Consider the following 26,024-nt stretch of genomic DNA (forward strand, 5'->3'; position numbering starts at 1 on the left):
TGTCTGCTCTAAACTATAAATCAAAGCTCGGCTGAAATTAACACTTCTTTCACTGGGTTTATCAGAAATGTGAATTAAAAAGAAAAAGGACAAACTTGGATGCTATTTGCACTTTGAATTGTCTTATTTCCTGAACACACAGAAGCACCCCACGATAGCTCCTTATTAATATAAAGGAAATATAATGTTCAGGAGAATTCTGCCATTATCAAAAAATGGAGTTCCTCACATAGATCTATTGTAATATACTATGTATGTGGGGAGGAGAGTATGCTTTTTGTACTTTTGGGGGTGTAGGTTTGAGTTGAGAGAGTTTTTTTCTTTTTTTGTGCAATATGTTTTTCCAAAAAAGGAAAAGAAAAAAGTACAGAAATGTATTACCAGGGTTATAGCAAACATTTTAAAATACAGCATTACATCTTGATCACACATAATAATAATGATCAGTCTTTCCCTTTCATCAATAGCCAGTTCAAAAGAAAAAACCTGAAATCAAAGTAATATATATCACAGACTCCATAAAAGTTAAAATAATCTTTTTGCTGTATTTCTTGCTTGATAAATTCCAGATTTCGGATACATGATTCAAAATGCTGCTCACATCTGGAAACTTTATTACTTTTCACAAGGCATATTTCAAAAAATCGATGGCTATTAAGCCAAAACAGAACCCCAGTAAGAAAAGCGTACTCTTTCCATTTTATACGTCAAGCATAAAGTATGATAAACAACCCTTTAAAAAATATCTCATCTGGCCTAAAAAAACATAAACAGTTTGCTGAATTAATCAGAATATTATATGAAAAATATTTAATATTTTTAAGATTCTTAATTATTGATTTATCAGCATACAGTATTCTACATCTCTTTTTTTTCCCCCGAACTATAAAGTATAGTAAAATATCCTTTACTTGTCTATAAAAATGTAGGCTCAAAATAGTGCAAAATGCATTTCTGTACTGGGAACTATTCAGAAATTTTAAAATATTATTAATGTATCTGGAACTAAATCAGAATAGGTTTTAGTTGAATGCACTCTTTTTCTGAATTGTTAGTTCATCCAATGTGGGAGGGGAATAAATCCATGTGGTAATCCTCAACTTATGACCATAATTGAGCCCAAAATTTATGTTGCTAAGTGAGACATTTGTTAAGTGAGTCTCGCCCCATTTTATGACCTTTCTTGCTACAGTCGTTAAGCGAATCACTGCAGTTATTAAATTAGTAGCACGGTTGTTAAGTGAATCTGGTTTCCACATTGACTTTGCTTGTCAGAGGTTTGCAAAAGCTGATCACATGACCCCAGGACACTGCAACTGTCATAAATATGAATCAGTTGCCAAGCATCCACATTTTGATCATATGACCACGGGGATGATGCAACGGTGATAATTGCGAAAAACAGTCACAAGTCACTTTTTTCAGTGCCGTTGTAACTTTGAGTGGTCACTAAACAAACTATTGTAAGTTGAGGACTAGCTGTATATGCCTTATCCTACTCAAGCAGGTCACCCTAGGCCAGGGGTAGGCAACTTTGGCTCTTTTATGACTCGTGGACTTCAACTCCCAGAATTCCTGAGCCAGCCATGCTGAGGAGAAATGGAGAGGTTTCCATGCTGAGCCATGCTGGCTCAGGAATTCTGGGAGTTCGAAGTCCACGAGTCATAAAAGAGCCAAGGTTGCCTACCCCTGGCCTAGGCCTAGGGCCAGCTTTTCCTGTTTTCATAGATTTCACAGTGTTAACATTTTTTTTTTATTTTTTTAAAATTTCTGTGCCGCCCATTCTCCCCTTTAAGGTGACTCTGGCAGGCATATAAATGTAACAAATAAATAAAATCTTCAGGTTTTACTGAAGAACTAAAAGTGCTGCTAGGTACATAGAAGCAGACCTCTAGCCAGCACAATTGGGACCAGCAAATTGGTCATTACGTGAAACCATGACTGTGCTTATGATTTTGCTTTGGTTTTCCTTTGTTTTACAGAACTGCAAAGGTTGTAAATGCCTGGATTGGTTGTGAAGTTACTTTTTCATCACCATCATAACTGTGAATAATCACTAATGAGGGCTACCTGTAATCTGGTCACATATGATCTTTGGAAGAGCTGGAATAATTCAAAATTAATTTCTTCACTAACTTTTGACTCAGTATTTATAAAGTTGGGTGTAAATTTAAAATATTTTTTTTCTTTTCTACTTTCTGTATTATTTAGCTTTCTTGCAGATAGCATTTTAAAAATAATAATTTAGTGTAAACTTAATATGTCCTGTACTCAACTATTATTATTTGTAAGGTTAAAACAAACATAAATACACTTTAGTGCAACTTTAATATCCATCAATTGATAAGCATCTGTGTTGTTTTTACCGCAATTAGATAAAATGTTCAGGGTTCACAGAAAAAGGATCATAAAAAATAGAACAGAGTAAAATAAAAACTGGGAAAGGTGAAAGGCCATGAAAATAATCCTATTGGTTTGTATGAACCAATTACATCAATAAGCTTTCAGTAATGACTCAGAAATTATTCATAAATCAACAACTGCTTTCATACATTATTCTATTTATGTGGCTTGGATTAGTGTGTTCTATGAAAGCAGCCACTATACTTGTAAATAAGGATTTGCAACTTAAAATGCTGAGTACAGCCATAATGGTTGATAAACAACCATGGTTAAACTAATATGACTCAACATAGAAATGAATGCTTTTACTGCTTCAACCCATACAGTTATCACTTGGTTGTTCGTGTAGAACAGTGGTCCCCAATCTTTGGGCTTGGTGACCCAGCTGGCAGGGGCGGCGCAACCCTGGGGTTGGGGACCTCTGGTATAGAACAAATCATCAGGTGTCACAAAAAAGTTACAAATTAACCCAGGAACATGTTCATTTTGCAATAGCATTTTATCCTGCTGCTGGACACATTAATCAATAACCTCTAGCAAATGATGGAAACTGGAATTCTTATAATATCTTATCTTACAATGATATCCGAATCCCTTGGCAATCCCTTTTTATTTACTGTATTTGAAAACATCCTCACACTTGTCCAAGCCATGTTGTTTCAATAGATCCTTCACTAAGCTGGGTATTTATAACTTCCCATATGATTATGCTTTCTTTCATTTAGATGTTCTAATTGCTTTTCAGTCAGCTGGGTATTTACTCTCTCAGCTGATTAGCTTTTCAATCAACTTCACTGTCAACCTCAATTTCTACAGCAAACATAAACATTGACATTTAGTGGCCTCAGTAATGAAACCCTGGGGGAAACTTATTATCAATTATTCAGTGCGATTAATATTTACTTGTACTTACCCTAGAGGGAAGTCAGGAAATTAACAGAAAGGAAACTATACAAAATAAAGGAACAAAGCAAAAAATATACATGGCAGCTAACAGTCCTATTTAAAGGGCAATTGTGCAACAGAATTGATAAAGTAAGCTTTTTTAAAGCACTAATCTTGCACAATGTCAACCCGTGATTTAATTTTATCTTTATTACAATAAAGAAAATCACTATCTCCAGTAAACAGATTAAAAAGATTCAGAGCGGGAAGGATAAAGAAGAATGTATAGAAAAGTTAAGATTTACATGTAACAAAAATTTAAACCCTGACAAGGAAGACAACTCTGAATTCTTAAAAGCAGTACTGTCAAGTTGATACTCAGAAGGAAAGCTTTCCAAAATCAAGGAAAAATAAAAGCAAATAAATTGCATTCTCTTTCTTTCTTGGTCAGATGCCTCTCAGCAAGATTTGGTCTCCTCAATTATTTTCATTGCAGTTTGCCAAATAAACATTACAAGTTAAGGCTTCCAAAAAAAGAAGTGGTCCATTTCCAAATGTTTACAGAATTCCACGCACACAGTTTGACAAGCACTACATGCTGGGGAAACACCCCCAAATTCCCTTCATCTCTTCCCAACCCCGCCTGCTTCTGAGTTTCTTAGTGTTCAGTCGTTCATTCTTGGAAAGTTAGACCACATGGAATGAGTTTGACCCAAAATATTTATGTTCTTACAGCATCTGCAACTAGTGACAGAGAATTTTAGTGGAAGGGAAGCAGTGGAAAGAGGTAACTTTAATGGAAGAAGAACAAGAGTTTGAGAGAATGCTGTGAAATAACACAGGGCAACATTCTCCTCAGTGAATTTAAGCAGATCCAAATCTGCTCAACATCCAAGTGCCATTAGAAATGATACATTCACCGTCTTGAGTTCCATGATGAAAAAAAACAGACTTCTCCCACCTTTTTTCTTTGTTGCTTAGAAATTGTTTGATCTGCCAAATTCTTTGTTTATCACGTCTTTGATGTTTATTTGATCCATTTTCTCTCACTTTATCTTTTTCCAAGTCAAACTTGATGACTGCATGGACAAATCCAAGCAGTTTTCTAGGCAACATGGAAATGAAGTATCTATGGAGATTCTCAGTCATCCAGGTCATGGTTGTCCCAAAGTTGCTTTTTCAAAAGGCAACTGGACTTTGTTTTTCCTTGAAGATGTTTCACTTCTTACCCAAGAGGTGAAGAAGAACTGAAGAAGCTTTTTGGATGAGAAGCGAAACATCTTCAAGGAAAAACAAAGTCCAGTTGTTTTTTGACAAAGCACCTCTGGGACATGGAAATGAAGTTGCTTTCCACTGATTTCTTTCTAGGACTGAAACACAATAACTGGCCCAGACCAGCTTGTTAATTTCTGTGCTCTAAAGCAAGACTAAAATCATGTTTCCCTATTCCCTATAATCCTAGTCCAGCACCCTAACTGCTAGACTAAACTGGGTTTCATCTTCTATTACCAGTATATTATTATTACTATTGCTATTATTATGTTTTCAAAATATAATACAAGCCATTTTTTTCAACATAAAACCACTATAAGAATATTTTGCTTCTGGATATTCAGAGAAATGCTGCAGAAGATTCTTTGTAGGAAAACAGAAAGATAAACCACTAGCAGGACAAAATGACTATACCTGCTAAGCTGGGCTTGCAGTTCCGTTTGGCAGCTAGCTGTCTGAGTCACTTGAGTAAGCAAAGTCACAACAGCTGCAGCTCGCTGGGTAGAAAGCTCAATCAAGGTGTTATTTTCTTGAAAACTGCTGGTCAATTGGGATAGGGATGAAACTGTCTTCATTAACACAGGATAAAGATCTCTGTAAATTGCAATAAAATGAGATGTCACAGAAACACATTAGCATAGTTAAAACATTTACCGTATTTTCCGGCGTATAAGACGACTGGGCGTATAAGACGACCCCCAACTTTTCCAGTTAAAATATAGATTTTGAGCGAGGGGGGGGGAGAGAAAACTTGATGAGTAATATGCCAAACCACATGTGTAAAGGAATAAAATAGAATACCCGTATTTTCCGGCGTATAAGACGACTGGGCGTATAAGACGACCCCCAACTTTTGAGAAGATTTTCAGGGTTTAGAACAGTGTTTCTCAACCTTGACAATTTTAAGGCATGTGGACTTCAACTCCCAGAATTCCACAGCCAGCAATGGCTGCTGGCTGTGGAATTCTGGGAGTTGAAGTCCACATGCCTTAAAATTGTCAAGGTTGAGAAACACTGGTTTAGAAAGTCGTCTTATACGCCGGAAAATACGGTATTTTAAAAAAAACCTCACTGAAGTCAAAATCGAGTTACAAGACATTTATAGCAATGTGCAAAATATTTCGAATTTAACATTCCATTTTGAGTTCAAATCAGATGTTCTATGCTCTGGTTTCTCTTCAGATCATATAAAGCAGCTGTTCCAGAAGCGGTCTAATATTGTTCTATAAGTGTTCCAAAATTAAAGGATTCCTATTTTGAGCTGGAAAGGAAGTTATTTTGGGTTTGAGACACCAGAACGGTCAGAAAACTTCCAATAGGGAGGAGGAGGAAGAGAAAAAGAAAATATTAACATTTTAAGGAATCAATTATGATTCCAAACAAGTGTATCATTCCTAGTTGGTTGCTATTTTAAACAAAATAATTACTTATTTGGAGTTCAGATCTTTCCATATAGATCAATATGGATTATGCATCAGTTATCTCTTATTCCATCTTATCTTTTATCCACTTGGTTGGAGATCAGCCTGGGAAACAGGAGGAAGCACTGACACTTCCCTCCTAATAACTAACATCCAGTTTCCAAAGTTCAAATACGGATTTTGCTAAAACCATCCTAAAAAGTAGCGTTGATACATAAAATACCTCTAGCAAAGAATATAATTGAAAAGGAAACTTTCCTGTAATTTAATAAACAACTCCTCTCCTGCCAGTTTTTTTTTTAGATCCTTAATGGACTGACTTCTGTTTTGCTTATTGTGGTTTATTCAGCCACGTTATTCCAATTTATTCAGCCTTTGTTTAGAAGAATATACAGATAAATAAACCATGTTTGATATATTAGATGCCACTGAGTTATGATTTTTATGTACAATATGTAATAGCTTAATTTCTAGAAGAGAAACTTGCATTTTTGAACTAAATTACAGCTGTAGTTTATCCAAGCTACTCCATCATGTATCTGCTGAGGCCAATTTCCATCTATTGTGGCACTTAGGTGAGAAGAAAAATAGTAAATGAACCAAGGAGTATACTATAGCATCTAAGAAAGGCAAGAAAAACTTCCAAATAACTCAGAAGCTTTGATATTCTTGGAAGTGAAATTTGAAGTGCAAACACCCAGTCAAAACCATACCGATAGAGATCACATGCTTGACCATAACCAGTGACCACAGCCCACAAGCGGAATGCCTCTGTGCTCATATTTATGGCTTCCTCTCTCCTTAGAGAAAGCTCTTCGGGATCTTCAGCTATAAACCGGCTCAGCCGACTCTTCATCTCAAAATTGTTTAGCTGTAAATAACAACCAAATGTTAAGTAAGATTTAGGACTTGTAATGGGGTACCGAGAGAAGAGAATTCATACTGATATTGAGCAGAATATAATAATCCTGGTATCTCACTTAGTGGCTTTAAAGAGAATCAGATAAATTCATGGAGGCCAGATCTGTGAATCACTATTAGGCACGACAACTGAATGGAACCCAAAGGTACTTTTTCACGAGACAACTCGACTTTCACTTTCAGTTGCCTTGTGAAAAAGTATCTTTGGGACAACTATGACCTGGATGACTGAGAATCTCCATAGACAAAACAAAATGGAACCATACAAACTGAAATAAAATGCTCCTGAATATTAGTTACTGGTGGACAAGCCAAAAAAAAGGATTATTGTCTTCCTGTTATGCTTATCAGTTTTCTCCATGCAAATGGGAGATCAGATGGATTTATGGTGTATACTAGCAGGAGGCTTTTTCCATGGGAATACGTGCATTAAAAACAAATATTCTTCTTTTATATATTAAACATTGTCCCTGCTTGCTACAAGACCCCTGTGCTAATGCCTTTCTTTCATGCTTCTCTTCCTTGAAGGCTGCAGATCCTATATGTACAGAATTTAGAAAATCATACATGATTTATTTCAGGTACATTTGTTTCCTCTGTGCAAATTTGAATTCTAGTATACGCATAAAAAGAATGCCAATTAAATGGAAGAAATGGGGGAACTGCCTTCTTTACTTCAATCATATTTGCTTAATTGCACATTTTATTATTTTTAATTAGCTAAGCCGTGTTGGCTGAAAATAGTTCTTACCAGCCTGGCAGCTGTGTTTCGCCCTCCACATGCCAAGACTCTAATGAGTTTCATGGCAGTGGGACATGGTAGTCCGTGTAGGCTTACAAGCAACTTCCCGGGTTCAGCTGGTCTTGGAGTCCATTGGGTGGGAAGAAACTCTCTGACAATCATCTCAACAAGACGAGGACAATCAAGGACCTGTAAACATGTATTTTAACAAAAGTCAGTGCTATAAAGCTAACAACTTTTCATTGTAGCGATACAAGTACCTTGCAAAATCTTTCCAGAAAATTGGCAATGCCCCTTCTTTTTATGATTTTTCTAGTACAGGGGTAGGGAACCTTGGCTCTTTTATGACTTGTGGATTTCAACTCCCAGAATTCCTGAGCCAGCACAAGTCATAAAAGGGCCATGTTTGAAGACACCTGGCTTAAAGCATCATGGCTGGCTCAGGAATTCTGGGAGTTGAAGTCCACAAGTCATAAAAGAGCCAAGGTTGCCTACCCCTGCTCTAGTAGAAAAGTGCAAGGAATGAAAAAAAATGTGTTGTTTCAAATTCTGGATAAAAGACTGCAACTCAAAATATTACATTTTAAGCTTCTGTGTTCTGGCGGGACAAAGCATTTTGTCTGGAGTTGTTCTGGCTAGACTGGAAAAAGTTTGGAAAGGCAATCCAGTCACAAGCCAGCATGCTACAATTCAATCACTGTTCTCAAAATGGTAGGAACGCTCTAAAAACAACTCTGGTTGACGTGGGCTGAGATTGTCTTGACCTCAGAACACAAAACTTGTGGATCTTTGTTTTAAGGTCAGAACACTTGGAATGGCAATTTCAAACTCAAAAAGTGCCAAACTTGGGATATCTGGCATAGCCTTGCTCACTTATGTTACATGCTCTTTTCTAATGAAGGACATTTACAAGACTTACCTGGACACAAACCTCAGTGGAATGCCTTGCTATGCGAATGAGGATATCTAGAATCTGCAAAACTACCAATGGCACAGGCTGCATTACTTCCAGGATATATCTCAAGCGATGAAGTATCTTGGTCTTCAGAAGTCCCTAAGATACAAACCATGCAATTTATACTACAACAATGCTAATACTAATAATTAAATCCACAAACTGGATTTTTGTTTTCATTATTAAGTGCTTCAGGGGTTACTAGCTGTTCCTTATAGAAAGTTATTGCTATTTTATAATTGGAATTTCAACAACTTGCTCAGGAAGATAGAAACATTATCTTCAAAGAGGAAAAGAGATGGCTGAAGAATTCAAACTGTCTGGAATTTAAACGATGACTTGTCTGTATGAAACAGCCAGATTGCACTACAGAAATGGCTTTTATATTCACATTTCAATTGATACAATCTTCTCATCTGAACATAAGTCCTTGAAAGATACCAAGTAAGATATCTGCGATAATCACTCAGATGTAACTGCAACAGAGTTACCCTTAAAAATTATCTGATATTCTCCAGAAGTGTGTCATATGAGGTATGACATCTTTAATTTTCATGATAAAAAATATCTCCAAATTGCCACTATTCAAATTAATGACCTAAAAAAGTGAGAAAATTTACAGATCAAGTACTTAATTGTACTAGCCCAATGATGGCGAACCTTTTAGAGACCGAGTGCCCAAACTGCAATCCAAAACTCACTTATGTATCATTGGGTGCCGGGTGGGGCGTGGCCCATTGGGTGAGTGTGGCCCATTGGGTGGGCATGGCTGCGGTGGTAACGGCAGACTGGGTGGGACTAAAAAGTTCAATCAATAATTCCAACTTTGCGAGATCTTTTTTTTCCCCGCGAGAAGTTGAAATTGATTGATTGAAGCTTTTTTTTTTTGCACACGGCGGCGGAGGCCTAAAGCGAAAAGGTTTTATAAAACCCAGTTGAAGGCCTAAGACTGGGGCGACGTCGCACGGGCCCACAGAGAGTGCTCTGCGTGCCACCTGTGGCACCCGTGCCATAGGTTCGCCACCACGGTACTAGCCTCTCTGAGCCTAAATCTACGTTAACTGCAGAGATCTTCTTGTGCAGGTGAACCCTGAATCAAAAGCTCTTCAAAGCAACTGGCTTTTTATACCAATGTAATCCACTTAGTTTTTGGAATGCTAGGAAAAATCAGTGATGCATCTAATGCAAAGTTTGGTTTGATTGAGGGAATGGTCAGCATACCATTGATCAATTTTTTACTCAAAATAATATAACAATGGAGGAGGGAGTTATTGAGGTATGAATTTAGATGTTCACCTTTACAACATCATATCGTGCAACTTCTGTATCTGACTTGCTTTCATCCTTTGATTTTTTCCCTGGTGTTTTTTTGTTTGGAGTTAGCTCATCACCTTCCCCTTCTTCATCAAGTTCTTCTTCTTCCTCACTGTTTGGGATTAAAGGGTACACAGTCATGCCCTGGTACCAGGCAAAAGCCTTGTCAAGGTATTCCTGGAAGGGAACAAACATCAAAAAGCTCTCAGCGGAGAGAAAACATGGATTTATAGTTAAACCAACTGAGATTCAGAACACATGGAGGAGGATCCAGATTCAACTCCCAGCATCTTTGGTTTGAAAAGGGGGGTTTGGGAAGTAATATTGAAAAAGGTCTTGTTGAAAAGTGCTACTTTTAAATAATTAAAATGGTCAGATTTTCATAATTTTCATTACAAATCTCTTTGTTTAAGTTCTAAAAGTTTGCAATCAAGGGGTTTGATGCAATACAGGTTTCCTAGGAGAGGAAAGGAAGGAAAAGCAGGGGAAGTGTCAAACTGATTTTGCCCTAACATGCATCTCCTCTCCAATACCATCACTCCTTCCAACAGGTCCTTGATTTGAAAGGAAGGAGAATGTGGCATTGAGATCTTCTAAATTTTGATGGAACAAACTTAATCCCAGTAGCTGGGTCTGATGATATATCTTTGGTCTAGACACCTAAAAGAACTCCATGGAACTACATAGCTTCTTTGGGGAAAGTTAGCAATTAGCCTTATCACATTTATCAATTCCCCAGTAAAATAACTTAGAAGTCCTGATTCAGCCACTGAAAAATAATGCTAAATTCTGAATATTTTTGAACATTTGGATTTTGAAAAAACTATACAAAATGTTATTAAGCTTTCTTCTTAACCTAACTCTGTATACAACGGATGTCAAATTCGTCGCATCACATGACGTGTCGCGACGTATCACGACTTTTTTTGCATTGCCTGAGCTGGGGTGGGCGTGGCCTCCGTATGATGCAACCGGTCCGCAGGCCGGCAGTTTAACACCCCTGCTATATACTCTCTCTGAGGTACACAGCTTGGAAAGTAGCAAGAAACAGAGAAAGCAAATTTATTCTGTTTTTTACTTTACATCTGTTTAATTAAAGATAAGCACAATTATCCACTATCATATTAATGCTCATTTCCCAAAGGTCACTTTAAAGGAATGCAAAATAAAGACCACTTCCTCTGGCATTTTGTTTATAATATTTGTTTTAAATTGGCTACCATATTGTCTGGAAATAAACCACAAGTGATTTTAGCTGATCTGATTAATTCAAAACTAGAAAACATAATTATTTATGCTATTTTTATTATACCAGTTTCTATACTATTCTCCAATCACGAGACTCCAAATGGCTTACATTCCTGGTACAATAGATTTAAAACACAACAGTTAAAAAGACAGCTCAACAAGAATCAGAAAATATCCACAATATAACCACTTCTACAACATCTATTTATTCAATATTTTTCCAATTAGGACAGTTTTCATGATACAGGAACTAACAGACCCTTAAAAGAAATAACTAATGAAGTGTATTGTGTGCTTCTATGTTATAAAATGAGGAATCAGACTATTGGGGGCAATATTCTGACATTTGTAAATTGCCCAGAGAGTGCTGTAAAGCACTATGGAGAGGCACATAAGTCTATATGCTATTGCTATTATTATTGCTATTTCCAAAAGAAATCATTCAGGACAATCTCTGAATAATATTTAATATTTGCAAGATGTTTAAATGGGAACACAGTTGCTTAGAAGGTGAGCAAGCAGTAACACAAAGTCAGATACAAAAGCTTTAAAGCAGGGGTCTTCCAACTTGGCCCTTTTATGACTTGTGGACTTCAATTCCCAGAATTCCTCAGCCAGTGTGCCTGGCTGAGGAATTCTGGGAGTTGAAGTCCACAAGTCATAAAAGGGCCAAGTTGGAAGACCCCTGGCTTAAAGCATCACTTTGATGCCAGACATCTATAGAATAAGGGAAGAAAACATCCATCTCAAGTTAAAGAATTTAGCTATTCCTTTCCTTTTAGTGAACAATGAAGTCTTTTAAATAGATTCAAGCATTTTGCAGATACAAACCTCATCATCCAAAGAGACAAGCAGTGCATGGAGAGCATGGACAGTGGCTGCCATGACATTATCCACTGGATCATCCAAGGAGAAGCGGAGTAAAAACAGAAAACCAGCATCAAACAACACCTGCAGGACACTTCCTTTCAGCGAGGAGGCAAACTCTCCCGCCTTGGCCTGAAACATACACCACAAGCAAAACATGGATGACATTAGTCCTTATCAGCTGGGCCCCAACAAAATTGACTCAGACAGCAGAAAAGCTGCTACTGCGCTGCTCCTTCTTGTGTCGTGGGGCAATTTGGGAAGGCCTTCCATGAAATGGAAGATCACTGACAATAGAAGCAGAGATAGCCGAGGCTAATTCTGTATATTCTTAGTCCTGTAAAACAGGTGAAAAGGGCTAGTCTTTAGCAGGTTCTGCTACACATCATATCACAGAAGGATAAGCTCCAAAAGGACAATGAAATTTGGAGGGGTTGCTGGCTATAGTTTTACTTTGTGTTTTGGTATTCCCCCCCCCCCAAAAAAAATGCAAAATCAAGGAGAGGGTCTAGCTGCTTTCTGAATATTCTACCTGAATACCACAAAGAATAAAAACCCAGTCAAAATGTTAAGACTTAAAACAATATCAGATTCAGAAGCATTTTATCATATTTTCCTATTGCTTTATAGCATGGATAAAGCTATGTTTTACTGCATTCCGAGCACTGTGAATTCTCTAATACCCTTTTGATTTCAGGTGGGCAAAGAAGGAGTGGGAGTGAAGAAACATCAGAACGTCTTTAGTTTCTTCCAGGGCTATTTGTTTTTAATTTCCCAGAGGCTAGTATGAGAAAACATACAGGGGAAAAAGGAAAGTGTACCTGCACAGTTTCTATAAGACCAGCCTACCTGCAGCCACTGATAGCCAGGCCAGGTTAGCTCTAAATCTTAATGCACTGCCAAGTCATCAAGTGAAGGCCTGAAGGTTCAAATCTTATTAAACAATTAACACAGGGCATCTTGTAAAGAGAATGCCCGTTGTGTGATGGAGCTGGCTTGTACCAGCTTATGTTAAATTTTCAGAAATTTTGCATGCTGGCTGAAAGCAGAGCTGAATGCTTAGATCTAATGCCTAGATCAGCAGTTCTGCTACTCGTGGAGCTGGCAGAACCAATTGTTATACATTTATTAGCACACCACTGCAGGGTACCTATGCCTGAAGAGTTCCAGTAGTGTAGTGCCTCCATACTATATTTCTAAAGGAATTTTTAATGGTTCACATATCGGGCAGGAGACCTAAGTCAATGTTCTCAACAAATTGTTGTATCTTATGATTTATGATTTTATGTTGATTATGATCATGATTTATCACTGTTGCTTGTACCATGTTTCCCCGAAAATCAGACCGGCCCAGAAAATAAGCCCTAGCATGATTTTTAGCATGCACCTAATATAAGCCCTACCCCCCAAAATAAGCCTCAGTTAAGATTGTCATCAGCTCTGGGGGGTGGGGGTGGCCAGCACGGGAGGCGGCCCGCATGGCATGTCCGGATCACCTGCCTCTCCCCCCGTGCCTCTGCCACCGCCTGCTGCCGGTGCCACCATGCGAACCTCCTGCAAGCCAGGCAACCACATGGCGCGTCCAGATTGCCTGCCTCCGCCTGCTGCTTGGTCAGGTAATTAACTCACAGCCATGGGGCCAGCAGGCTGTGGCTGCCGGACACCGTCAGCCCCTGCACACTTATCGCCTTTTATGCGTGCACTGGGGGATGGGGCACCCAGCCAGGTTGATCACCCTGATACCGTGTTTCCCCGAAAATAACCCCTAATGCGTCTTTTGGAGCAAAAAAAAAAAAAGACTGGGTCTTATTTTCGGAGAATCACGGTATGTACTGAGACCTTATGCAATGGAGACAAATTCCTTGTGTGTCCAACCACACTTGGCCAATAAAGAAAAAATAAAGAATAAATGGAAAAGAGATTTTCAAGGCAAATTACAGGCTATATATCAAACCTGAAAATCAAACAGCAATTGTAATTACCAACGGGAAAGCTATTTGTCAGAAGATGTCTCACTGTTACATGTTGATACAATTCAAATTGTGAGCAAGTCACAATGGTTCCGATCCGGCATTGGCATCAAGCAGTATCTTTTGGAAGTTCTTAAAGGAGCTGCACTTTAGGCATGAGTGACTCCCCTGAATCCACCATACCTTCTCCCAGTTTAGATTCAACAGCTACACCTCTATATTAGATATAAAGATCTTATATTGTCAACTTCACCTACCACAACGCCTAACAAAAAGATCGTGGAACTCTATAAAAGCACCACTGAGAAAGCATCCAAACTGTACGCAAACTCTGAGCTTACCTTCTGGACAATGAGGCCCAGCACTTGTAAAGCCAGCGTCCTTTGCTGAGTGACATGGCTACGAGACAAGTGGAAGAGCTCTTGCAGTGAATAGCCGGCCCTCTGTTAACAAATAAACACAAAAACAGTCAAGAGTAATTAAAGTGTATAGCACATTATCAGCAGAAAGGAGCAGTAATAGTAATGCCATCTCAGACCATTTTTCACTTCTCCGAATAAAAATTGCATTGAGCAAAGAGTTTAAAAAAAGTCATCTTCTACCCATCTTCCATCCCATTCATATCAGAGTATGGCAGATTCAGATGATGTGCCTGATAATCTGCCTAAAAGGGGATGTTTACAACAAAGAAAACTGCAAAACAAGAGCTTCAGAGGAATTAAGCTCATAACATAAGCCAGTGGTGGCGAACCTATGGCACGGGTGCCAGAGGCGGCACTCAGAGCCCTCTCTGTGGGCACACGTGCCGTTGCCCCAGTCCTAGGCCTTCAGCTGGGTTTTATAAAACCTTTTCTCTTTAGGCCTCCGCCACCATGTGAAAAAAAAAAGGTTCAATCACTCAATTTCAACTTCTCGCGGGGGGGGGGGAAAGATCTTGCAAAGTTGGAATTGATTGATTGAACTTTTTAGTCCCACCCAGTCTGCCGTTACCACCGCAGCCACGCCCACCCAATGGGCCACACCCACCCAATGGGCCACGCCCAGCCAATGGGCCACACCCACCCGGCACCCGACGATGCATAAGTGGGTTTTGGGTTGCAGTTTGGGCACTCGGTCTCTAAAAGGTTCGCCGTCCCTGACATAAGCTATGCATAGCAAAATAGTCTGGAAAAATACAATCTGCCGCAATTTAAGAGTTCTTTATTTTATAGCCCTCTTTTAAGGGCTATAAAAGTCCCAAACACTGAGGCTTTTCATCATGTTTGTTTTGTTCTTCTTTTTCTTTGTATTTTTTTTTAAATTTTAAAACAGTTCATTACAAGTTTATACTGTGGGCGATCATTAGTTCAGAATTAGGTAAAAACTGACAGATCATTATGACACATGAAAACATGCAATAAGATTGTAGATATGCTTAAATCTGAAGTTGCTCTTCACCTACCTCTGCTTCTTCTCCATGGTGATGTAGGCCCAAATGTGTGGGAAACTCTTTATCTGGAGGAATAAGCTCTCCTTTCAGACTAAAGCGTGCTTGCATCCCCTATTGGAAAAAGACAAAAATATTATTTCTTATGAAGTTATTCAGACATCCAAAAACCTGGCAGAAAATCTACAACAATTTGGAGCACTGAAATCTATTGAAGTAAACCAAATTCTTGCCACTTTCATGTGTTTTATAGAGAATGATCACTTGAAAAGCAAGAGAGAAGAAATTGTTTTTTATTTGCCAACCTTTTTGATTTTGTTCTGCCTCAGCGGGGGAAGGTCCTTCGTCCACTCCAGCTTCTCAAATTCTACATTGTCCATGTGGACCCATTCCTTCTGAGGCTTCACAGGAAGGGCACCATCTTTTTGGAAAGGCAAAGACAAGTGTTACTGTTCTCGGGCACAAAAACAAGAGCAGGTATCACTGTCTTTGAAAGGTCCTCAAAAATAATTTTGTGCTACAACGGGAAGAAAAACACCCAAATGACTCATCTTTCACACATGAATATCACAGCTCCACTGACAATTTAATTTTTCATAACTTCTAGAGAAGAAAGGGGGAAAGGTTGTTAATGATAAAATGAAGCTAAGCTGGTAATCACCTTGTACGCAGAATGAATAACACTGTCAAATGTTCATACCAGGTATGATAATTAAACTCTCTCCTCATTCTACATTCCTATGCCAACATAAGAAAGTTAGCTAACTAGATTTACTGCAGGGAATTGGGAAGGCATATATAGAAAAAAAAAGTTCTCTGTCTAATGGTACACAAGAATCCTGCCCTAATATTTAAAACATTTGCCTCTCCACGCTATGTTTTCCAATCAATGGCCTTATAGCTACTGATTTCCCAGATTTCTCTATCATAAGAATCAGAGATTCTCACTCAACCAGCTTTAATTAACCCTTACTTTTTGTAAGAACAGAAATCAAGAGCAGAAAATAAGGTTAATAACCTAAATTGCATTCTATACACATATTAGGGAAAAAAGTATACAAATGATAATCTGGGTTGTAATAATATATTTTAAAAAAAAATCTTAGAGGAGCTTCTCAAACAGAGAGATTATTTCACTTGAAAAACTCTTTTGAATTCTAGACTTTGTAAAAAAATAAAACAGGAAGAGCAAGGCATCCAAGGAACTAAATACAAACTGGTAACAACTCAATCAGAACAGCTAAATAAAAGGTTGCAAGAATAATAAGTCTCGGAAAGGACTGGACATCAAGCCTTTCAAATATTTAGTTATTATAGCCTAGACAATAAATAGAAACAATAACGAAGCAATCCTCCGAGAATTTGAGATAAATCTATAACATTATCTGTGGAACGTTGTCCAGAATACAAGTTCTCAAGTATTAATACTAAAAAAGCAGAATTTTAAAATTTTAAAAAGCTAAAAAAGCAAAATAAACTTTCCCCCATCCCTGAAGTCACTAACATCATGTGCAGAGTCTGACTAATAAACCAGGAAGTCCCTAGAGATCCATCAGCCTTGAATTTATTATGTATATCTCAGGGGCTGCCACAAAGTAGAGGGAGTCAAGCTATTTTCCAAGGCGCCTGAAGGCAGGACAAGAAGCAACGGATGGAAACTAATCAAAGAGAGAAGCAACCTAGAACTAAGGAGAAACTTCCTGACAGTTAGAACAATTAACCAGTGGAACAACCTGCCTCCAGAAGCAGTGAATGCTCCAACACTGGAAGTTTTTAAGAAGAAACTGGACAGCCATTTGTCTGAAATGGTATAGGGTTTCCTGCCTGAGCAGGGGGTTGGACTAGATGACCTCCAAGGTCCCNGATATACTGAAATAATAAATTAAGTAAAGAATAAATAAATACTCTCTGATCGTAATACGGTCTTATCTCTAGCGTTTCTCCCATCCTTTCATTTTACTTTCCAGAAAACCAGGAGGATCCCTTCTGAACATGCTTTCTAGGTTCTCCCTCCTTCTATGGACGGAGATATCTTTTACATGCCAGTTGTCCCTCTACAGCTCTCCTTCCTGTCTCCCAAGGTCATTCCCACCTACTACCATTATACTGTGTTTCTGCTTCTCCACTTTGGCCATTTTAAATTCTTTGCTGGCACACTCTCTACAGATTGGGACTGTTGCTCTGTGTGTACATTTGTGCCTATATTCTTTCTGTCTGGTTTACATATGTAAAACACCATAAAAAGTTAAAGCCATTATGATTGTTACCAATATCATTATACTTCCATCATTCCTAGGTTCTGGGTTAGAACCCAGATGACTGCAAAGTCTAAACACTGTGATAATCCTTGTATGAATAGACAGCAACAATAATAATGTTAATAATATCAGCTAGTACAGGGGTAGGCAACCTTGGCTCTTTTATGACTCGTGGACTTCAACTCCCAGAATTCCTGAGCCAGCCATGGCTGGCTCAGGAATTCTGGGAGTTGAAGTCCACGAGTCATAAAAGGGCCATGTTTGAAGATACCTGGCTTAAAGCATCATGGCTGGCTCAGGAATTCTGGGAATTGAAGTCCACAAGTCATAAAAGAGCCAAGGTTGCCTACCCCTGAGCTAGTAAAACATGATAAGAGCCTCCCCGGAAAGTTAAAATCCAAGGGCCCAGCAACAAAGAATGGTTTTCACTTTTCTCCTAAATGTTAACATCTTTATGTCAGGGAACACAAGGCTATTTTTTATGGCTCAGGCAAGTTTTCTTGTTCCTGCCCCTTTAGTTCCATGAGTGTGTGGAATATAAAAGCATGCCTTTCCTTTTCGTAGGAAAAAAAGGCCAAATATCTAAAATTCTAACACACGCGCACACAGACATAATAAGAAAATTAAAGCACTCATTCGCATCAAAAAATATCTCTGCAAATTTCTATCTAACACATTCAGTTCATTACAAATTCTTTTCTTTTTTTTTAACACATCAAGATGGTGGGTGTGAAGCAGGAAGAAGGAATAAATAAACAGAAACTTGTACTGTTCTGGTATTTATAATTCTGTGTGTGTGTGTGTGTGTGTGTGTGCGCGCGCGTGTGCGTTTCCTTTCAATTAATCACTGAATGAGGAAAGCTAATTAAACCACGCTCTGAATCGGATTAGTAATATGTACCTCAAACACAAACACTAAAACTTTGTCAAGAGGAGAAAAAATACTGTTACTTATTCTACTGTTATCAGCAGACTATTCAATCCCTGATAAATCCTCCTACAGAAATGCAAGCTGGCAGCCCAGAAGGTGAATAGGCACAGAATCCTTTCAAGCTTCTATTTAGTTTTGCATACTGAGATGTAGTCAGCCTGTGGTGCCATTGCCTGCAGCTTGATCTACCCTACATGGGAGTTTCACACACATGTCCCACTCCATTCACTAAAGATCTGCTTTTCTACATTTAAGATTCCGCAGCAATCACTGCCCATCCTAGTGCTGCAAAGCACACCAAGTAATGCAGTTCAATGTTCCTTGGAAGCATTAAATAGGCATTGTATATACAAAATGTTAGTTTGGGACCACTTTAAGCTAGAAACATTCTATTTTGGGTACAAAATGAGTAGTTCAAACTCAGAAACTCTGTTTATATCTTGAAGGCATGTATAACAGTATTCTATCCAAGGCAGTCGCTGAATTTCCTTAACCTAAACCAGCGGTTCTCAACCTATGGGTCACGACCCCATTTGGGGTCGATCGACCATTTCACGGGGGTCGCCAAGCAAGGCTGTCCGCCATTTTTTTTTCCCTTTTCCGGCGGGTGCCTTACCTCCCTTGAGCTGGGCCAGCTGGTGGTCGGCCTGCTCCGACTCTGCCGCTTGCCAGCTATGCCTCGGCCGGCGCAGGGGGCGGAACCACGCATGCGCGGTGCTCCCGGGCAGGGAAAGTCCTCGACTTACGACCGGTTGGGTAGTCCTCGACTTACGACCGGTTTAGTCCTCAAATTACGACCGGTTTAGTCCTCAAATTACGACCGGTTTAGTCCTCAAATTACGACCAGTTGGGGGTCGCGGCATTAAAAAGGTTGAGAACCACTGACTTAAACAAACCATGAACCTCTACCCCAACCAACCAATAGTTTCAAAATCCTGGGATAAATCATCCCTCTTTCTTGTTGCCAAAAGTCTTGATCACCTTATAGAAGTTGAGAATGGAAGAGGCTGTCCTAATATCCGAGGGGAGGTTTTCCAGAGAGGGGAAAGCATCACTGAGAAGGCATGCACAATAGATCCCTAATAATCACAACCTTTCAGAGGAACATATTTCCTCTAACAAATCTTCTTTGGCATCCAGATTCTTCCCAGAGCAGGTGGCCTCAAAGATATCTAGATCCTGAGCCATGCAGGATTTCAGATATAAAAAGTCCCTTGAATTGCAGCCAGAAACTAGCTGGCAGCCAATAAAGGTCCTGTAGAAGAGAGAGAGAAAGCATTGGCCAACACAGATGGGCCGGTAATACCTGGGGCACTGCATCCTAGGTCAACTGCAACAACATTACAAATGAGCTGCAGTAGTCCAGACGTAAGATGACAGGGGCTTGACTAAATGGCCAGAGCAAATCTTCCCATCCAAAAATGGCAGAGTAAGTCTACAAAGACTCTCCTGATCACAGACTCCACTAACAGGAGCCATGCGGACATGAAAATATCCAGACAGATCCTGTTTGAATTTCTGCCATTTAATGACTTGCAGCTGAGAATCTGGTGAATTTTAAAATTGCTTCATAGCAGTCTAGTTGAAGCATTATAAGAAATCAGGGTTTGCAGAGATAGAAATTAATGTAACTCTGACATGCATTCCCTATTACAGCACTACCCTGAGGAAAATATTACTATCTGCTTCGGGTTTTTTTAACTGCAGCAGCTTAATATACTGCAGAAAACCTAAACTGTGATTAATCTTAGGCATGGTTTGGTGAAACAAGACTGGTTTATATTACATGGATTAAAGGTGGCTTTTTTATAATAAATCATTATTATGTCATGTTTGGACCAAAATGAAAAATTTACATTTTATCTAATTAAAATTATTTTCAAGGAACTCTGGAAGAAGAAATGCTTCCAAAAATGTATGTTAAGATTCGGGGGGGGGGGGGGGGGGCTACCCTTTTTAGCCTTCTGGAAAGCTGTGAAGAACTGGCTCTGCCTTCCATGTATTGGGCAAGGACTCAGGGGGTTCACAATATGAGTGGTCTGGCACCTGCTGGGAAAGATATTTGTTTTTATATTGTTGATTTTAATTGGTAAGCCACCTAGGATCACTGTGTGAGATAGGTGCCCATATAAGTTTGTTAAATAAATAACTAAACTTCAAAGTTCTATCTAAATACCTCATTTGCATTTGTGTGAGTCATTAAATAGCCAACATAGATATGTGACTCGGCAATAAGATCACTCTTCTTCGGCTTTACTGTTGAAGATTCCAGGCAGAAGTATTTTTCATTACTTGCAACCTTTTTGTCTGCAGAGATCAAAGATTGTATTTGGGTCCTTCAGAGTGGAAAACTCATGTCCTATTACTGAAATTCAGACCCCCTTAAGTGCTACAGTTTTGAGAGGCAATACTAGCCTGATGGAGATATAAACTGGCATGGCAAAAAGCCTCCTTAATGGCCTGGTTCCACTTGGGAAAATGGATACAGGACCTTGAAAATAAAAAGACAAATCCTTCCATCTTGTTAAAAATTAGTCTCTCAGTTTGAATCAATCTCTCCCTGTGGCAAAAGCAGAATTCCTCTTTCTTTTTGGAGTTACAACTACTATTAGTTTATTCATTGTGAATTAATGCTTGGCAACAAGAGTGGTGGCTTTCCAGTGCTAAGTGCTAATGTAAAATTAATATTATTTCCCCTGCTGGGCACAATGTTCTATAAGCAAAACTACAGGAAGCTTGAAAAGCTTCACTGACATTTTGAATTGCTCAGTTCTTTCCAAAGATATGCTTATTTCTCTGCAAAGAAATTACCCTCTTGAGTCAAAGCACTTTGTGTTCCCTGAGAAGACCAATCTGTTTTTCTGACCATTACACTGATTTTCTCTCATCAATTCTTTGCTGGTGTCCACAATTTTACAAATAGTTGGGCCTGAAGGCTAGTTTCCTCCCCTTACAGAAAGAGCATCAACAGTTCTCTTAAAGTCGGCACCTTATTATTTAGTCTCAGAAAGCTGAATATTGAGCAGAAAGTGTGGAGGATGTGCTGAAGAAGCTACAAAGGAGATAAAAAGGAGGGGGAGATACTAAATCACTGTGCTCTCCCACTCTTGCCTCTTCCACTTTAAAGCTGTTCTCTCAACAAGAAAACAGTAAATACAATACCTTATCTCACCAAAGCACATCACTCCAATCCCAAAGTCTCATCAAGCAGGCTCTGAGTGGCTGCCGAGACTTCGAAAAGGTAGCACAACAAGGATCAAGGAGGAGAAGGGAAGGCTTAGGGGAACTAAGCAACAATGGAAAGAGAAGCACAAACCCCAAAGGAAACTTCAGCTGAAGCTTGAGAGTAGGCCTGAGCAACATATGGCTCCTTGAATTAGTTACACTTGTTTCACAGTATCAGAAAATAAGAAAAAAAGAATGTTACTCTGAAGTGTTATATACAACTAGTGGGGCTTTGTTTGACTGTAGATCAGGGGTGTCAAACTCGCAACGTCATGTGACGTGTCGCGACGTATCGCGACTTTTTTCCCATTGCCGGCAATGGGGTGGGCACGGTTTTGGCATGATGCATCCGGCCCGCGGGCCCACAGTTTGACACTCCTGCTGTAGATCATAGTCTGTTTCAGGAGAAAACCAACAGGCATTATCCCAGTGTTTCTCAACCTTGACAATTTTAAGGCATGTGGACTTCAACTCCCAGAATTCCACAGCCAGCATTGCTGGCTGTGGGATTCTGGGAGTTGAAGTCCACATGCCTTAAAATTGTCAAGGTTGAGAAACACTGCATTATCCGGATGCATTGCTGAGGTAAGAGTTGACGAATCTGACATCCAGGCTATTTCCTAACCTCCTAAGCCTCTTTCTATTGTGCATTTCATTTTGCTAAGCCCTTCCTGATCTCTCTCCCTTTCCTCTCATCTCTGACATTTAAATGCAGGTTCCTCCTGGCAGAAAAGATCTGTCTTATTTCTTTTATGTTGTACATCACCCGTCAGGGACCTAACAATAAGTAAGCAGGGCCTATGACTTTCTCTACAAGGTAGTCTTGTTGATTTGCAGCAAGCAAGGACTCACAGACATTTTTCTACTGCTCTTATTTTCAAGCAAAAGCCACACCCGGTGCTACTTCTAGACATCTCTTAACCAGAGAGCTGCAAGTAGCTCTGTTTAGATCCACCAGCGAACTTTCTGCATATCAGAAACAGAAAATGACTTGAAGATATGAACAGATAATGAAAAGTAATTGATCAAACCAAGTTTTGCAATTATATCTACAACATCAAAAGAAGAACACAAGACAAAAATGAAGCTCACAGGTTGCTGCTTACAGATCCGACATTAATGAGCTGTGGCAACATCTCGACAAGCAACTGTCTTACAGTAACTCCCTTTATTTAATTTAGAGGAAAGAGTAGCAAGGAGTCCCTATAGCTTGCCAATCTACAATTATCTCAAAATGTGTGTCTTTAAGCTTAGTCAGTTCTTGCCGAGAGCAATTTTATTTATTCACCTATTGAAAAAATTTATATGGCTGCCCACACAGAATTCTGGGCAGCTAACAACCAGTTTACAAAAAAGCAATATAACAAGCTCCATAACCAAATCTAAAATAATCCACACACGAAAGAAAAGCAAGATACCATAGTAATAAATTCAGAAAACAAACACACATATATGGGAGTCCCCTAACATCCTGGTGCTGCTGCCTATAAAAAAAGCCAAGCCATAAAAGCAATCCAAAAAGCCAAGAGGGTAATCTAAATTCTGAAATCCTACAAATCTCATCTATCTCTGCTAGAATAGATAGTCCATCAAATACGTTGATCTTACTACTGCCCTGGGAACAGAAAGTACATTCGGTCTTAAAGTCTTCATTGAAAGCTCTTCTCCAGACTCCCCTAACAAATGAGAGAAGGCAATTAATTAATAAAAGAATACCTATCTCATTTTGATATCAGACAAAGGCCTTTTTGTCTCAATGTGTGGCAGCACATGATTTTAATTTTTATTAGAAACTTCTGTATACTGTACAGAGGATTTCATCAATCACCACCTTAAAGTATCGTAAATAAATGTCTGTGCAAGGCCTAATTTTAGACTCTCAGAAGGAAGGAACTGCAGCGAAATTGGAACCAAAAAAGGCAAAAAATCTTTTAAAAGCCTCCTAAATATACATATATCAATAGGAAGCAAGCAGATAATATTACCATTGGATGAAGGTAAAGTAGATAAGGATTGAAAAGGCTTACACTCATTCTTCCCAAAGGACACATGACCTCTCAGGGGAAGAAGGGAAGCATTCAAAGTTACTCCAATAGTGTCTAGTCTCTCATTGTCATGCCTTTTTTCTGTGATATGCTCTCCCAAAGAACAAAGCAACAACAGAAAGAGCATAATATAAAAACTGATACTGAACGGAGGCTTTAATGTACTCACTAATACAATGATACTTTCTCATTCCATCAGGAATTTCCAATATGGGCTTTGAGGAGGATTGGGAACATGCAAGAAACGGTGTTATTTGCTTTGCTCTCCAGAACCACCACGAAGGAAGATTTGATTCAAGAGGATATCCTGACTCGAAATGCTTAGGTGACTGGGTAAAAACAATGCTTTCATTTGAATCACTGAGGCAGAGCATTTCAGATCAGACAGGTACTTCATCGATAATGCTAACAGAAGGGTCTTTTTTAAATATACCAAAACCCTTAAGCATCAAAATGAACCAATCCTTTGAAGTTTCACAGAGCCCTAGTAAATTTCCAATGCATTCTCTATGTCAGGGGTCCCCAACCCCAACCCCGGGACCATGGACCAGTACCGGTCCGCGGCATGCCAGCAACCAGTCCGCACAAACAAGTCCCATCTGTGGAATGTAAGCAGCACACAAAACCACACACTCTCCGGTCCGTGGAGAAACCTTTCTCCACGGAACCGGTCCCTGGTGCCCAAAAGGTTGGGGATCTCTGCTCTTCTTCCATTGAGTATTAGTAACCAATAGAGGCATTCATCTGGATTTTACCCAAAGTTGAGTGGAAACAATTTCTCTCCACCCTAAGGAATCAGAAGGGGAAAAGAGTTCCCCCCCCCAATCAAGACAGTGTAAAATAGTGTCTTCTTGGTTCTTTAGTAACTTTCGGCGCTCAACAACAACAAAAAAATGCAATTGTTCTAGTTTGACTAAAACTGTGCAATGAAAATCATCCTGTAAAACTGAACACGAATATGACATCCGAAAACCTGGCATCTTTGCTCAGAAAAGTAAGTTATTGCATTGACTTTGACAGCTATGCCTTCTGTTACCTGCAGCATCCATTCGTAGAGGGGCTTCAGATCTTAGGAGCTCCGTGCCTGGTTCCACTTCTGTGTTTGCTTTCAGTTGGAAAGTATCTCTCCGTGTTTCGGCTGCCTCAGGCTGGGATTCAGGCAATGTTTGGGGCTCTGTAAGCCTTGTTGGCTTCTCTTGTTCACTTTTCCTTTCTCCTTCTTTAATTGTGCAAGTACCATGCCGTGACTTTAAGAAAACAAGTAAATTGGGATCTGACAAATGAAAACAGGACAAAATATAAACTTTGTTAGCGGTCCCCTTCAATGAAATAATATTACGCTTTTTTCAGTCAAATGACTAAATATCTGGATGGAAAAGGCTTATCCATCTAGTCTTCAGGTAAGGACACTTTGGGAATGCAAATTAACTACACATATCCCAATTTACGCCACGAAGCATTTTTTTTTATTCTGGCAGATCCAGGATCAATTTTCTGTTTCATGCCTCTGTTATGTGGACTGCTACATACATTAAACATTCGAAGAGGAAGGCCTCAAATATGGGAACCAATCTGTATCTTTGAATTGTAAATTAACAGAGCTTTGGTACTTTGAACTCTATTCTACTGTACTGGAGTTTATCACTTTTTCGTGTTTTTAAAATATTAAGGAGCATATCACGCCTTAACTATAGAGGAAGGCAAAGAAATCAAAATACATAAATGAATAAAGCACATCGATTGATTTGCAGTTTGCCAAGATATGTATTGAGCTAAGATAAGTCAGCAAAAATAATTTACCTAACTGAGCCATCAGTCGCTTCTGCTCCTCCAAGACCTGTTCTTTGGACATTGATTGCAACCTTTCCAAATTTTCTTTGTGGATATTCTGGGCTTCCTGCTCACCACTCAGGCTTCCAAGACCTTCACCAGTGACAATGCGAGGCAACTGACTTTGTATGCTACCAACAGCTTCACCTAAAAAATCAAGGGCACTTAGGATGTCACAAAAAAAAAATAGGGTGCACTATTGGTCTCCATATCCTTCAGAGTTATATTCGGCTCTTAAGCTTTATTTCCTAAGAAAAATATACACTATAGGTGCTAAGATAAAGTATTCTGTTACATTTTTGCTCTATAAC

At 39.1% G+C, this 26,024-nt stretch overlaps 1 protein-coding gene across 1 annotated transcript in view; it reads right to left on the reverse strand.

Moving 5' to 3' along the window:
* RPAP1 (RNA polymerase II associated protein 1) overlaps positions 1-26,024 on the reverse strand; it is a 54,666-nt gene that overhangs the window by 18,475 nt on the left and 10,167 nt on the right. The window contains exons 6-16 of the mRNA XM_015815934.2: positions 25,684-25,860; positions 24,920-25,156; positions 15,730-15,845; positions 15,440-15,538; positions 14,340-14,441; positions 11,993-12,160; positions 9,896-10,090; positions 8,564-8,698; positions 7,654-7,833; positions 6,695-6,852; positions 4,975-5,154 (exon numbers count right to left, since the gene is read on the reverse strand). Of these exons, the coding sequence (XP_015671420.2) occupies positions 4,975-5,154; positions 6,695-6,852; positions 7,654-7,833; positions 8,564-8,698; positions 9,896-10,090; positions 11,993-12,160; positions 14,340-14,441; positions 15,440-15,538; positions 15,730-15,845; positions 24,920-25,156; positions 25,684-25,860 (1,747 nt within the window). The remainder of the gene's footprint in view (positions 1-4,974; positions 5,155-6,694; positions 6,853-7,653; positions 7,834-8,563; positions 8,699-9,895; positions 10,091-11,992; positions 12,161-14,339; positions 14,442-15,439; positions 15,539-15,729; positions 15,846-24,919; positions 25,157-25,683; positions 25,861-26,024) is intronic.

This window comes from Protobothrops mucrosquamatus, unplaced genomic scaffold (genome assembly GCF_001527695.2).
Source record: "Protobothrops mucrosquamatus isolate PMUCROS unplaced genomic scaffold, P.Mucros_1.0 scaffold387, whole genome shotgun sequence".
Lineage (NCBI taxonomy): Eukaryota > Metazoa > Chordata > Lepidosauria > Squamata > Viperidae > Protobothrops > Protobothrops mucrosquamatus.